The following is a 14,040-nucleotide window of genomic DNA, read 5'->3' as shown; positions in this document are numbered from 1 at the left end:
ACCTATTTCATGCATCTCCAAAATACGACGATCCATCAGGAAAATATTCTTGCAGCCTATAAAACTGTTACACGTACTCAGCGTCAGATATAACCGGTAACCACTACGCGCATGTCTCGCTTGCCGGGTTCGGCCAACTTCAGCGGCTAACGATGTGTAGGCTTAATCGCGGACATTGAAGGTCAAGCAAAGAGTTTATTTCGCCACGGTGTGGCCGTTCTGCCCTTGAGTTTTTCATGCACATACCTCACAATTTCATCTTTCATTTCATCTTCGACTTCTTTAAAGCGTCCTTGTCGCATTTTTTGTACAGTACGGTACGCAATTTTTTAGCTACCTTTGTCTTCACGCTAACGTTGAATATGGGCTTTAGTTAGGCCTATGCACAAGTATTCTACATTTTCGAATGTTTAATAACCATTAACTTAAAATTGGCAACATAATATCGGCAAGAACCCGTTGTTAATTTGCCAGCAATACCTGTTGGCGTATCTTTACAAAACAACTACCGGTATCCATCACGAAAATGTTCCTGCTGTCTATAAAACTTCATTTTACCAAGAGTCAGGTACAGTAGACGCGTTATAACTCTGCCACTGAGTAGCCATGGACTTTCTAAGAATTCGAAGGCTCGCATGTTTTGATGCAATTCTGCAGATTTGAGAAACGTTTCTGTAGAGGCTAACAGAACATCATTCTCTCTTCACTATTTTCCAAGATCCAGTGATGTTACACATAGGCCTGTAGAACCGGTTGTTGTGGCTAGTGATGTATAATAATAATGATAATAATGATAATAATAATGCTATTTGCTTTACGTCTCACTAACTACTTTTACAGTTTTCGGAGACGCAGAGCTGCCAGAATTTTGTCCCACAGGAGTTCATTTAGTGCCAGTAAATCTACCGACATGAGGCTGAACGTATTTGAGCACCTTCAAATACCACCGGACTGAGCCTAGATCGAACCTGCCAAGTTGGGATCAGAAGGCCAGCGCCTCAACCGTCTGAGCCACTCAACCTGGCGATGTATAATAAAGAGGTGGTCGTTTATTGTCAACTAATTTTGTGTGTGCGGGGGGTGAAAAGAAGCAGCGTGGTTACCGCGGTAATTGCCAGTGGTATTCGTTACTATTAGGCCGGGAATGCAAGACAACCCTTGATTTTTTTTCGCATAAAATTCTGAGAAAAAAAACTTTGTCTTGGATTTGGAGAAATACGGTATCACTCAGAGGCTTCTGTGGCAAACATTTCAAGATTTCTTTAAACGGTGTTGCCTAACCTAACCGTATATGTATCATGATAACATATTTGTAATGCATGTAGAGAAATGATAACCTCCTTGCTAAAAATTTACTTGTGAATAGCCTTTCCGAAATGTAACTAGACGCAAGAAAATACGAACTATCCTCTGAAATCAGTGATGTACTCTGCCATATCTTGAGGCGTATCACATTCTTACTTAACTTCAGCCTTTATTTTTAACGAGTTAACAACTGCCTTCGGCCATGTTATTTACGCATTTATTACGAAAACGTGTTATCCTCTTTCATTTTGAATTTTCTTTATATTATACCAGTCGACGGCTATTGCTAATCGACTCCATCATCGCCTTCGAATTTCGACGAGAGAGCTCGCAAATGCACATAGTGAGGAAACTACACCGTACCAAAGATGATTGATTGCATATTGTGGCAAACATTTCAGTTTTCTTATTCAAACAGCGTCATCTATCCTAACTTAACCGTATATGCGTATGATGAAAACACGCTTCAAGCGTCAGTAGAGAAATTATAACCTTCTCGCAATAAATTTACATGATAATAGCCCTTCCATAATTTAACCTGATGCGAGAAAATATAAACTAACCTTAAAAATCAATTACTGTATTTCACGGCATAATCGTCGCACTTTTTATACCAAAATTTTCGAAAAAAATTGTAGGGTGCGACCATTATACGATGAATATTTAATACCAGTATTTGTATTACTCAAAAAATGTATTTATAACTAAATTGTATTTGATACAAATTTAAGATGCACGTAATACTCGCGTTTATACATCAAAATAATTAAAATAGTCTAAAACAAAATTCATAATTTTTCGCAACAATTCGGCGAACGTTTTTCCAACCTGAAAATAAAAATGAACGTATTAAGTTAAGTTGTCATTAATTTGAGTATTAAAGTTAAAATATTACACTTGCAAAAAATGATCGCTTTGTTGTGAAATGCGGACTTACCGGTACGCAATTTATTCCAAATCTTAGGTGTCGCTATCGCAGGTTTCCCTATCTGATGCGCCGTCCTCGCCTCTGTTAATACCAGTATCAGATTCTTCGTCTCCCTGCCACACTGCGTCATCTTCGGAACCGTCTAGTGCATTCGAAATCCCAGTCCTTTTGAAGCTCTTGGAGACTAGTTCAGGTGGTATAAGATCCCAACTCTTCTTCACCCACGAGCATAACAAGTCCAAGGGTGGACGCCTGATATTTCCGGCGGGCGTCAATTGCTGATCGCCGCTCATCATCCACTCGTAAAATCGACGTAAGTGGTCTTTAAAGGGTTTATTAACACATACGTCTAGTGGCTGCAAAACAGATGTTAGGCCACCAGGAATGACTATCTGTCGTGTCTTATTTGTAGTGAGAATTTGCTTCACTTCGTTCACGAGGTGACCTCGGAAACTATCTAAAACAAGCAGAGCTGGTTGTTTTAGCAGTGCACCAGGTCTTCTATTCAACACAGTTTTAACCCAGTCCAGCATGTGTTCTACGTCCATCCAACCCTTTGGTTGCACTCGTACATGAATTCCACGGGGAAACTGTATATTCTTAGGCATCGTTTTCCTCTTGAAAATGATGTAAGGCGGCAACTTTCTCCCGTCAGCTGTAATGGCTAGCATTGCCGTGCATCGCAACTTCTCACTACCGCTGGTTTTCATTAATACACTCCGTGATCCTTTTAGCGCAATAGTGCTGTTGCGAGGCATATCAAAAAAGATTGGAGTCTGATCGGCATTACCGATTTGAGAAAGCAAGTACGAAGTTTCCTTGCGCAAACGTATGACAAATCGGTGAAAATTTACAATCTTGTCCGTGTAATCAGCAGGCAACTTTTGGCTTAGTGTTGTTCTCCTTCGCACTGACAGATTGTGTCGTCGCATGAACCCCTTAATCCACCCACGAGTCGCCTTAAACTGAGTTACCGGTATGTTGTGTTTGCGCGCTACCTCCTGTCCCTTAATTTGTAACATTTCATATGATACACTGCAGCCATTGTTACGTATTTCACTGACGTACCTAAACACTTCTTCGTCAATTATAGGAAACTTCCCTGTTTTAGGACCTCTAAACGCGCGTCTAGAAGGGTTTGTGCTTTTTAGCTTGTTTACTTTCCGCCAGTCACGCACCATCTTTTCACTCACAGAAAATTTTCTTTCTGCCGCTCTGTTCCCGTGCTGCTCAGCGAAGGCAATTACGCTTAGCTTGAAGCCCGCAGAATAGTTTCTATATTTACCCATAATCGCTTATAAATGCTTCACACGTTAATGTTTTGCGATATAAATGACTTTCCGTAATTGTTCACTATTAAAACAAATTATTTCTGCAAACACCCAAAACACAAATTAAAAACTTAAATTCTCACGCACACATGTCTACAGTAATCACGTAAATCTGAAACAAATAAATGCATCTGTGATCTGTCCATTCCAGAGCAGCCAATACTGTTAGGCAGCAAGGAAGCATGCAACAATTTATCAGTTTAGCTCGTTGGTTGCGACACACTACTGCGCTTGCGCAAAGCTCCCAAACCGGAGCTCTAGCTAGCGCGGTGTAGATCTACTGTATAGTTGACTGTATTCCGAGACGTCAGTAACAAACATTCATTTTTTTCAATTTCTTTTAAACATACGGTAATTGGGTTAATATTTCTTCCCAGTTATTGATGATTTTACATTACATTACTGACGAGTTTATAAAATAAAACTTTAATAGCATTGGATAATAATTATCTTGACTGCTTGGATGAAAGTTTTCATCCCATGCCCGGACACGTATGACGTAGTAGTAAGATAAGAGTCTAGCGATGACAACTGAGACATCGTAAATAATTCGGCTGAATAATTCCGTGGAAATCTGCGTTATCGTCTTGGATTTCACTTCGTGCGCAATAACACAGGAGCCGGCCCCATAGTGCAGGGGTAGCGTGCTTGCCTCATACACGGAGGCCTCGGGTTCAGTTCACAGCCGGGTCAAGGAATTTTACCTGTATCTGAGGGTTGGTTCGAGGTCCATTCAACCTACCTAGCCGGTATTTCCTGGCGACGTTGCCGATAAGCGATAACTTACAGCCTTACGTATTTCAAATGGGAACTCCTAATATGTACAGTAGGTGGTGAATAAATAGTACTGTCTCGCGACCACGTTGTCAAACTGCCGATAGCCTACCGGTAAGCATAATATGTAGGTGGTGAATAAATAGTACACTGTCTCGCGACCACGTTGTCAAACTGCCGATAGTCTACCGGTAATCCATGCGTCGTACATATACCGGTATTATTTATTTATACGTTGTGCAACATGTCGCGAACGTGACTGTGTTGCCAAATTGCCCATAAACCATACACGTATTTAAATTGCGCATTCATGTGCAACTTACGTTGCAGTTCCATTTACCTTTTAACCAGATTAGTGAACAAAATTTGGACGTGCGACGATTATGTAATTAAAGGTTTAAAGTCCGATTTTTGTATTGAAAATAAAGGATGCGACGATTACGCGGTGGCGACGATTATGCCGTGAAATACGGTATATTCTTCCATATCTCGAGGTTATCACATTCTTACTTAATTGCAGTATTTAGCATTAAAATTAAGTGATCATTTAGTGAGCCTTTATTTTTAATGAGCTAACAACAGTTATCGGATATGATATTTACGCATTACGAAAATGTTCTCTTTCATTTTGAATTTTTCTTTACGGAACAGAAGCCGACTGGTATTACTAATTGACCCCGGCATCGCCTTCGAATGTCGACGAGAGAACTCGCTAGTGGAAATAGCGAGGAAACGATACCGAAGGTAAATGATCGCATGCAACATAATCGCTGGGGTGCATAAATACTGGTAACGGGGAAAAATCACATGCGCTTAAGTGCTTGTAATAACGGATGCGTCAGTGATAGGGCTCTCACTGTAACCGAAGGATAATCTACAGTTTAATATAGCAATTTTGAAGGGACAGCAAAAAATTGGCGTTATACAGGGGTTCTCGTTATATGCCGTACTCGCTATAGCGGACTTCTACTGTATTTAATCCTTCAAGATGAAAATCTAGCCTGGACTTAGTTCACAATCCTTTCAACAAACAGCAGCATAATGCCAAGGCTGCATATTGCCTAACAGTACGGCACTCCATATCTACCAGTGATATGCCGTTTTTTTTTTTTTTTCTCTTACCAGATATATCACATGAAGTTCATTTTCAAGTACAAAGCACTGCCTTGCCCTCTGTAATTCTTGAAATAGTTCTAATCCTTCATCAGGAGGCAAGGAAGCAGCGAGACATGCTCGACCTAGAGGAGATGGTACATACTTGGTAGTTCCATTGTCAGAGGTTTGGAGTCTCATAAATTCATTCTCTACCAAGAATGTAATACAAGTTTCAACAGGGTTGTCTAGCTGTGACTGGGTAGTAGCAAGAAGAGTGCAGTTGGTATAGCACTGAACTTGCTCAGGTGTTTCAGCTACACCGCTTGCCACCACCTGGAAATTAAAATCACAGTCAGTAAATCATAATCTTATGGAAGAAAGTGATACCATCAACCAGAAGCATAATAGTGATATCAGATAAGATTAGAGTCACTGACCTTTGATGCAACAGCATTTCAGATGTATGCAGAATAAACCAATACAGTAAAACCTTGTTAATTCGAAGTAGTTGGGATGCAAAAATCAGCTTAGATTCACAGTTTGAACCTTTCAAATGCCATGGAAAAAAACTATTTCCAAAATGTATCCAACACTGAGCATTTACAATATTTAAATAATGCACTTGGATAACATATTGACAAACATAACCTCGCGCAACGAAAGAGGATTAAAAAAAAGCATAATTCAAAGATGAGGAGAAATCTATGCTGGCTGCCCTGTGAAAGTGCTTTATTCATTGCATTACTATAATGTATGCATTTTAGATGCCCTGTACTTGCACGGAAAGTACCCGATACCTTAAAACATCGTGGCTCGTCGAACTTTCCTATGACGAGGGGAGGAAGTCCCTTACTTCTGCAACACAGCACAATGACCCCCACCCTTGTACGATTTACCGACTAGTACTTCTCTCCTTTAAAACCCTAAGTTCGTTTGGGCTCGGCGTTAAAAAGACAATGCAGTTTCTTCGGCTTTGACAACACTGTTCAGTGCATATGAACTGATTATATGAGCCACACTTTTTCGCCAACTGTCGGCTTCTCCACATACAGCCTGCTACGTGATATTGTGGCGGTCCTTAAAACACTGAATACAAAAGAATTAAGATTTCACTTGAACTTACGGAGATATGAAGCACACTGTAGACACACCGAAGTGAGTGGAAGTGTGGAAACCTATCCCTGCATGTTTCAGAAGATGCGTTCGGTCACGACAGATAACTTTTTAATTTAAATTACTCTGCAAAATACTAATTGTTTAACCCATTCACATACCATTTAATTGAACTTATTTATTCCTTGGTGTACCATTTATTTTCATTACTTTACATGATATTATCACTGACGTTGAAAAAGCATGTTTTACAGAAACCTAATGAAAGGAAATATTTAAACTACTGTCAGTTGCACTTTGTAAAGTGTTCATGTGTATGGTAGATCATAAAACAGTCATCTACGTGGAGCGCCACCTTGCACCAGTGGCATTCAAATGAAGATTCCTTCCTCAGACCCCGTGTCACACAGACTTTGCATCTCCATGACGGGATAACCTTCTTCGTTGTTGGGGGTATTTTGGTTGGAAAGTGTTTCCAGTGCCTTCCCTGAAGTCTCAGTGGTGTATTCCCAGGGCTTCGGAGTCCTCGTTTTGGATAGTCAGGCAAGGTCACACTTGCCAACAGCTGTTCGGCCAAATTGATCCAGAAGCTGGTAAAGCCTCCCCACTTCTTGTCAGGGTTGAGGAAGTGATGAATGATGTTGGAATTCAGAAGTGTCACATGTTTAGTATATAGAAGTATATTTTTTTGTATACTTTTACATACTTTCCCATCAAGGGGAATGATGCAAGTCTCTGGTCATGAGAATCGACGCCACGCATTCCACAGTTGTAGTCAACAAGAACATTAAGTCTGGGTCTTCAGATGGCCAAGGTAAGCGCTGTTTTGCCATATGTTATTTAAATGCATTCTTGTGTTTCGGACTATTCCCACTTAATGTAACTTCAGTAATTATGTAGAATTTCATCTTTTGTGCCGGAGTTTCCTCTAGTTTTCCACATTTTCCAAAATAGAGCATGTATATGACTTAGCGATTATGCTAGTCCACAACGTGTTGTTTTCAGAGGCAGACCTTCTTTTCTAAGTCTAGTTGTAATTGTAAGTAACTGAAACACTTTCTTGAATAGTGTAATTAATTTTGTTTCCTTCGAGGTTGCTCCTTTCATTCTGTAAATTTAACCTTAATGTGAACCTCTATGTCAAAGTTTTCATTCTGTATATTTAACTTTTAATGTGAATCTCTATGTCAAAGTTTGTTCGTGACCGAAGAGCCTAATTGTTTCCCTTACACATCTTTTGTTTGGTATCTCAAGTATCAGTTAATCCGCAGTTCAGTTATTTATTCATTTATAATTGTATGTTCATTTTCTCAATAATTATTTGTCTGTTGGGTGTATTATTGTAAGTCTTTTCTCCCACATAACGTCATACGTTCCATGGACCTCACAGGGCTTCCAACACCTTCCACTCTCCTCTCTTAGTTGTCATTTTTAGGCCTGTAAGTGTTTCCTTGTATTTGATTTAATATTGCGTATCGAAAGATACTCGTCACGTTTCCATGTTCTGATGTGAATTCTCCGCTGTGGCATAATTGTACTATTTCCTTATTTATATTATTAAGTGTCTATATTATTATTTACTATTTCCTTATTCACATTTTATTAACATTTATTTTTATTATATTTATTATTATTATTATTATTATTTTTTTCGCATTATTATTATTCTTATTTTTAGTAGACTTCCGTAACCAACAGTCTCGACTCTCGCAAAGTACGATATACCGCGAGATCAGCCATTCACACACCCAGCATGCTAGCAACATTCTGAAAGAAATGACAATCGACCATCTGCAGCACCGGCTTTCATATTTACCGCCTATTTACCCATATTGTTTGATTTATCCTATTTCATTACCTTACATTTCGCGTTTACATGCCACTGTAACTGTATTGAGAAAAAATCAATCTTGTTTTCTAGAACGCAACTAAAACACAATAAGACCTGAATGCCTGTTTAAAGGTGGTATATTGAGTACGATAACCGTATTAAAATTTATTTCAATACTCCATATAAACGTAGTAAATATTTACGAGAATGAACGGCTTGATTACGACGCGCACCCAAGATTTAGAAACAATATTTTGGGGAAAAAAGTGCGGGTGGTATTTGAGATTATACGCTATATCATGGTTGCAATATTGTGATACCGTTATGTGTATATAGTATGAGCAAGTTCAGCTCCATGGCTAAATGGTTAGCGCGTGTTAACCTTTGGTTCAAAGGGTCTTGATCAGGTGGGCGATTTTAACTTTCCCTGGCCGGGATGAGTGGCACAGATGGTTGAGGCATTGGCTTTCTGACCCCAACTTGGCAAGTTCGATCCTGGCTCAGTCCGGTGGTATTTGAAGGTGCTTAAATACGTCAGCCTCGTGTCGGTAAATTTACTGGCACGTAAAAGAACTCCTCCGGGACTGAATTCCAGCACCTCGGCGTCTCCGAAAACCGTAAAAGTAGTTAGTGACACGTAAAACCATTAACATTATTATTATTATTATTATTATTATTATTATTATTATTAACTTTCCTTGGTTAATTCTGACAGCTTGGGGGTTGTGTCTGTGTGCCGATGCATTAGGATTCATCTCGTGGAGGGCCGCATTTTCATAAGCGCGTAGATCGCCTATCACACGACAACTCGAAAGACCTTCACCCGCCTTAGGACAACACATGCTATTATTATTATCATTATTATTATTGTCGTTACATTATTATTATGATTTTTACATGACTGTAAATGAAAAAAGATGCACTGAGGTTTTACTGTAAGCAATTTCGAATTACTGAGGTTCCACTGTACAGGTAGAGTGAAAGTTTCTGCTAAGATGCATAGCACACAACTTTGTGAGACAAAGAATTTTAAAAATTTTGGTTTAATGAATAAATTAACATGATGCAATTAATTGATACATATTATACTACCCAACAAACATTCTTGACAAGAAGGGAACAATGAAAATCAAGTTATTTTCTTATCTTATGGATACTTTTACATTCTAATGACTAATGCATAATGATTACCAGAATGGAAATGTTTAAATTACTAGGCCTATATTACAACAGGATCCCTTACCTCTAGAATAGCTCGTTTTAAGCTGGAAGACAAGCCACCATGACCAAGGCAGCTTTCAATTGGTTTAAGACCAGCCTGAATGATCTGTTGCGCTATCTTTTGCTCTCCTTTACTACATACAAGGAAACTTTCACCTGTGAACAGAATGTACATTCTGTATGTTATAATTTTTGGAGAAGAAGAGACCATAAAAAGTACGAAATAATATTAAAAATGGATCAAAATTAACATAAGAGCAGATGGTTATAAGTACACAGTGAAATGTTACTGGATCTACTGTAATATTTCTCACCGTATCTGCCACAACATAAAGATAGAAATACACAAATTTCACAATGTGATGCCCAAACCATACTACAATGAATTACAGTTAATTGGATTTAGACCTCCCTTGTTCTAAGCACTTTTTTAAAAATTGTGCCATTTTCAAGGTGTCTATGAAAGATGTCAATCCATACAGTTGGAAGATAGTTTTAGAACAATACAAGAATTAACAATGTAAGTAATTTCTTACAGTTCAAAATAAATGTGATGACAAATGATTTCATGAAGATAAATAAAAGAATTATAAATTTATATATTGCAATATATTGTTATTTTATCTGAATCTGCAGAGAATTTGGAGGAATTGATGAATGATAAGGGCACAGTGCTTGAGAAGGAATACCGCCAAATGGGGTTATTTCAGACACTACTGAACATTTGCTTGCACCAATAATGAATGTCCCTTTTATAATTTCATTTTCTTATTTTTGTGAAATTGTTAATGAAATTAAAGATAAATCTAATTCAATATTTACCAGCTGTATCTTTTCCCATACGTCCTGCTCTACCAATCATTTGCTGATAGACTTGTATTTCTAAAGGTTTTCCATGAAACAGTGGAGTTCTTACTATGACACGGCGAGCAGGTAAATTGACACCAGATGAAAGGGTAGAAGTTGCGACTAGAATACGTAATGTTCCTTTCCTAAATAAATTTTCTATTATGTCTCGTTCATCAAGAGTCAAACCTGAAAATAAGAGATTTCATTAGAATTGATCATGATATTCATAAATATCTACAAGTAAATAGAAATCCAATAAAACAAATAAAATAGAAAAAAAATCTTACTTGACTCGGTCAGATTTTATCCCTCTAATACAATTTGCTTTACATTGCACCAACACAGATAGGTCTTATGGCGACAATGGGATAGGAAAGGACTAGGAGTGGGAAGGAAGTGGCCGTGGCCTTAAATAACCCTAGAACTGCTGCAGGTTTATCTGTTAAATGCTGCAGTTATTTTCCCCAAAAACCCACCATGAAAATTAAGCCATCCCTGTAATCACATATTAATCCTAATAAATCCATATTATACATCAATAGAAAGCTGAAAGACTGATCTACAAGTAGATGACAGAAATAATAAAAACACAGTGTCACAATTTCTAGCTATTGTAAAATAAAATTATATATTTTTTGAACAAAGGGAATTTTTTAAATATTTTGCTCTAGGAAAATAATTTCTGATAGATAATTTATTCCTAAAACATAATATTAGGAAAAACACAAGTATGTTCTTACTTATTCCCCCACAGTTCCTCACTTTTCATTTAGAATGCTAAGTAAAACGCAATTTTTTTCTCGGAACAGATTTTGAGTTTTTCACGAATTTTGAAACTACAGATTATCTTAGTTTTCTTAGGACAGTTTCATTTATTCCTGCGGTGTGATCAAATTCCTCATAACAATTTAAAAAAATATCAACAGTTCACACTTATCCCTTCATTGGCTTCTTCAAACATTGGTGTACTGCCAATAATAACAACATAACCTGCACTGACTTGAACATCATTCCAGTTTTTGGTATTTCCCATTACTTCCGAGGCACCTTAATAATAATAATAATAATAATAATAATAATAATAATAATAATAATAATAATAATAATAATAATAATAATAATAATAATAATAATAATTATACTTTATTAACGGTAATACCATTTTACATAACAATAGAGAAGAATAAACAAAACACACTAAAAAGAAAGTTCAATGGAGTATAAGTAGAAAAATATGTACAGATATATACACAGGTTATATTACAAGTAAGCACAGGAAAGTAATAGTCAATTCTGGAGATTATGTAAGTGATTTCTAAATTTTGACAATGAGCAGTTAAATATATCAATATCCGCTTTGTTTAGAGATCTTGACATTCGTTCAATTGGCTCACTGAATGCGTAGTTAGTTCTATGCCAATTTGTAGACAATGTATTCTTGAACCATGTGCGTCTGTCTGGTACTACGTTAATTTTTGCAAGGAGTTGTGGACAATTCACCAAGAATGAAGCAATTTAAAAATGAAGAGAGTATCCAATAATTCACGGCGTTGTCACAGGCTATGCAGATTTAAGGATTGTTGTAGGGATGTATAATCAACATTATCATATCAGAATCCTACTCTAAATGAATATAGACAAAGAAATTTATGTTGTACTGAATCTAATCTATGGATAGAGGTCTGATGATAAGGGTTCCAAACAGGTGTACAGTATTCTAGTATAGGGCGTACCATAGATACATACAGCAATCGATAGGTAGCTAAGTTTGAAAATTCTCCAGAATATCTAGTAATGCAATCCAATCTTTGAAATGCTTTCTTACAAATATTTTCAATATGTTCATTAAACGATAGGTTATAACTGAATAGAACACCAAGGTCATTAACTTGTGAAACAGGAGTAAGAATGTTGTTATTACTAAATTTGTACTGAAATGATATTTTCTTCTTGTTTTTAAAAAATGATATTATTTTACATTTGTCATGATTAAGTTTCTACCCATTTTGAATACAGTACTTTTTCAGATGATGTAAATCTTCTTGAAGTTTTAAACAATCAAGTGGACAATTAATTTGCATTAAAACTTTTGCATCGTCAGCAAACAAAAGCAATTCAGAATTCTTAAGTATATTTTTAATGTCATTTATGTAGAGAGTAAAACGTAAGGGCGCAAGGTGAGACCCTTGAGGAAGTCCACTGGTAACAATAATAGGCGCAGAAAAATGATTCCTTATTTTAACAATCTGCAGGCGATTTTTAAGATACGATTCCAACCATGAGAGGAGAGGCCCATTAATTCCGTAGCCCGTTAGTTTTTGCAGCAAAATATCGTGGTCGACAGTGTCAAAAGCTTTTGAGAAGTCTGTATAAATGCAGTCCACTTGGGAGTGGTTCTCTATTGCATCCAAGAGGAACTGATAGAATAAAAGAAGATTGCTGCAGGTTGACCATCCTGAAAAGAATCCATGTTGCTCATCAATGATAATGTTTCTAAAGAGAGGTGTGATTTTGTCAAGAATTATTGAGTCAAAAATTTTGGAAATATGAGGAGAAATTATAACTGGTCTATATTGTTTTATGTCAGTTTTATCACCATTTTTGAAAACTGGACTAACAAATCCTTTCTTCCATTCTACTGGAAAAATGCCTTGGTTTAATGATAAGTTGAACAGATAAAAGAGTGCTTCACATAAAATAAATGAGCAGTACTTGAGCAGGTAAGTTGAAACACCATCAGGTCCTACAGTTTTCTTTAATTCCAGAGATATCAGTTTGTTGTAAATTTCTGCCTTACTAATGTTTATAACTGATAGATTGACAGAGAAAGGATAATCATATGACATACTACTACTATTCTGATAAGAAGAATAAACTGATGAAAAGTAGTTAGCCAAAAGATTGACAATATTTTCTCCAGTATCTGATGTAACTTCATTAAGATGCATTGTTGAAGGAATATTATTACATGACCTTTTAGAACTTAGATATTGCCAGAATTTCTGTGGATTGGAATACTTCGTTCACAGTTGGAGACATACATTGTATAGCAAGATTTAGATTCAGACTTGCATTCATTTCTTAATTTCGAGAAATACTGATAATCGCTATTGAGACCTGATATTTTGTATCGCTTGTGTGCTTTCTTCTTTTCAATAATCAGTGACTTCAATTTATTATTAAACCACTTTGGGAATTTGGGAGTCTTAAAATTCCATATAGGGATGTAAAGTTCCATGCCATAATATAGTACTGAATAGAAGGTTTCTACTGCTTTACTTATACTTCGCTGTCACTTTCGGTAGTCAAAATCAAGCACTTGATTTCAGAATCCTCAACAAAGCGGAATATATCAAAGTACTTCCATTTTTACAGCTAAATAAATCTCTCCAGAGCGATTTTGCTTGTTTTTCAAAGACTTTTGAGTATCAATATTCATCTAGCACCTATATTAGAGCCATCTGGTGTCGTGTTATAAATCTACGGCGGAAGAACGACACTGTCAGTCAGAAACATGATCACACTTGACGAAACAGTGCACCGTCTTCCAGAAAGACTGTCCGCAGTTCTAGGGTTAACCCCTTAACTGGGTT

The 14,040-nt window shown here is 36.9% G+C and overlaps 1 protein-coding gene across 1 annotated transcript in view; it reads right to left on the bottom strand.

The window, feature by feature from the left end:
• The window catches only part of PolQ (DNA polymerase theta), a 173,212-nt gene that overhangs the window by 121,160 nt on the left and 38,012 nt on the right, over positions 1 to 14,040 (bottom strand). The window contains exons 9-11 of the mRNA XM_068229095.1: positions 10,421 to 10,633; positions 9,621 to 9,754; positions 5,461 to 5,766 (exon numbers count right to left, since the gene is read on the bottom strand). Of these exons, the coding sequence (XP_068085196.1) occupies positions 5,461 to 5,766; positions 9,621 to 9,754; positions 10,421 to 10,633 (653 nt within the window). The remainder of the gene's footprint in view (positions 1 to 5,460; positions 5,767 to 9,620; positions 9,755 to 10,420; positions 10,634 to 14,040) is intronic.

Source organism: Anabrus simplex, chromosome 8, assembly GCF_040414725.1.
Source record: "Anabrus simplex isolate iqAnaSimp1 chromosome 8, ASM4041472v1, whole genome shotgun sequence".
Lineage (NCBI taxonomy): Eukaryota > Metazoa > Arthropoda > Insecta > Orthoptera > Tettigoniidae > Anabrus > Anabrus simplex.
This window is presented reverse-complemented; position numbering and strand designations above follow the sequence as displayed.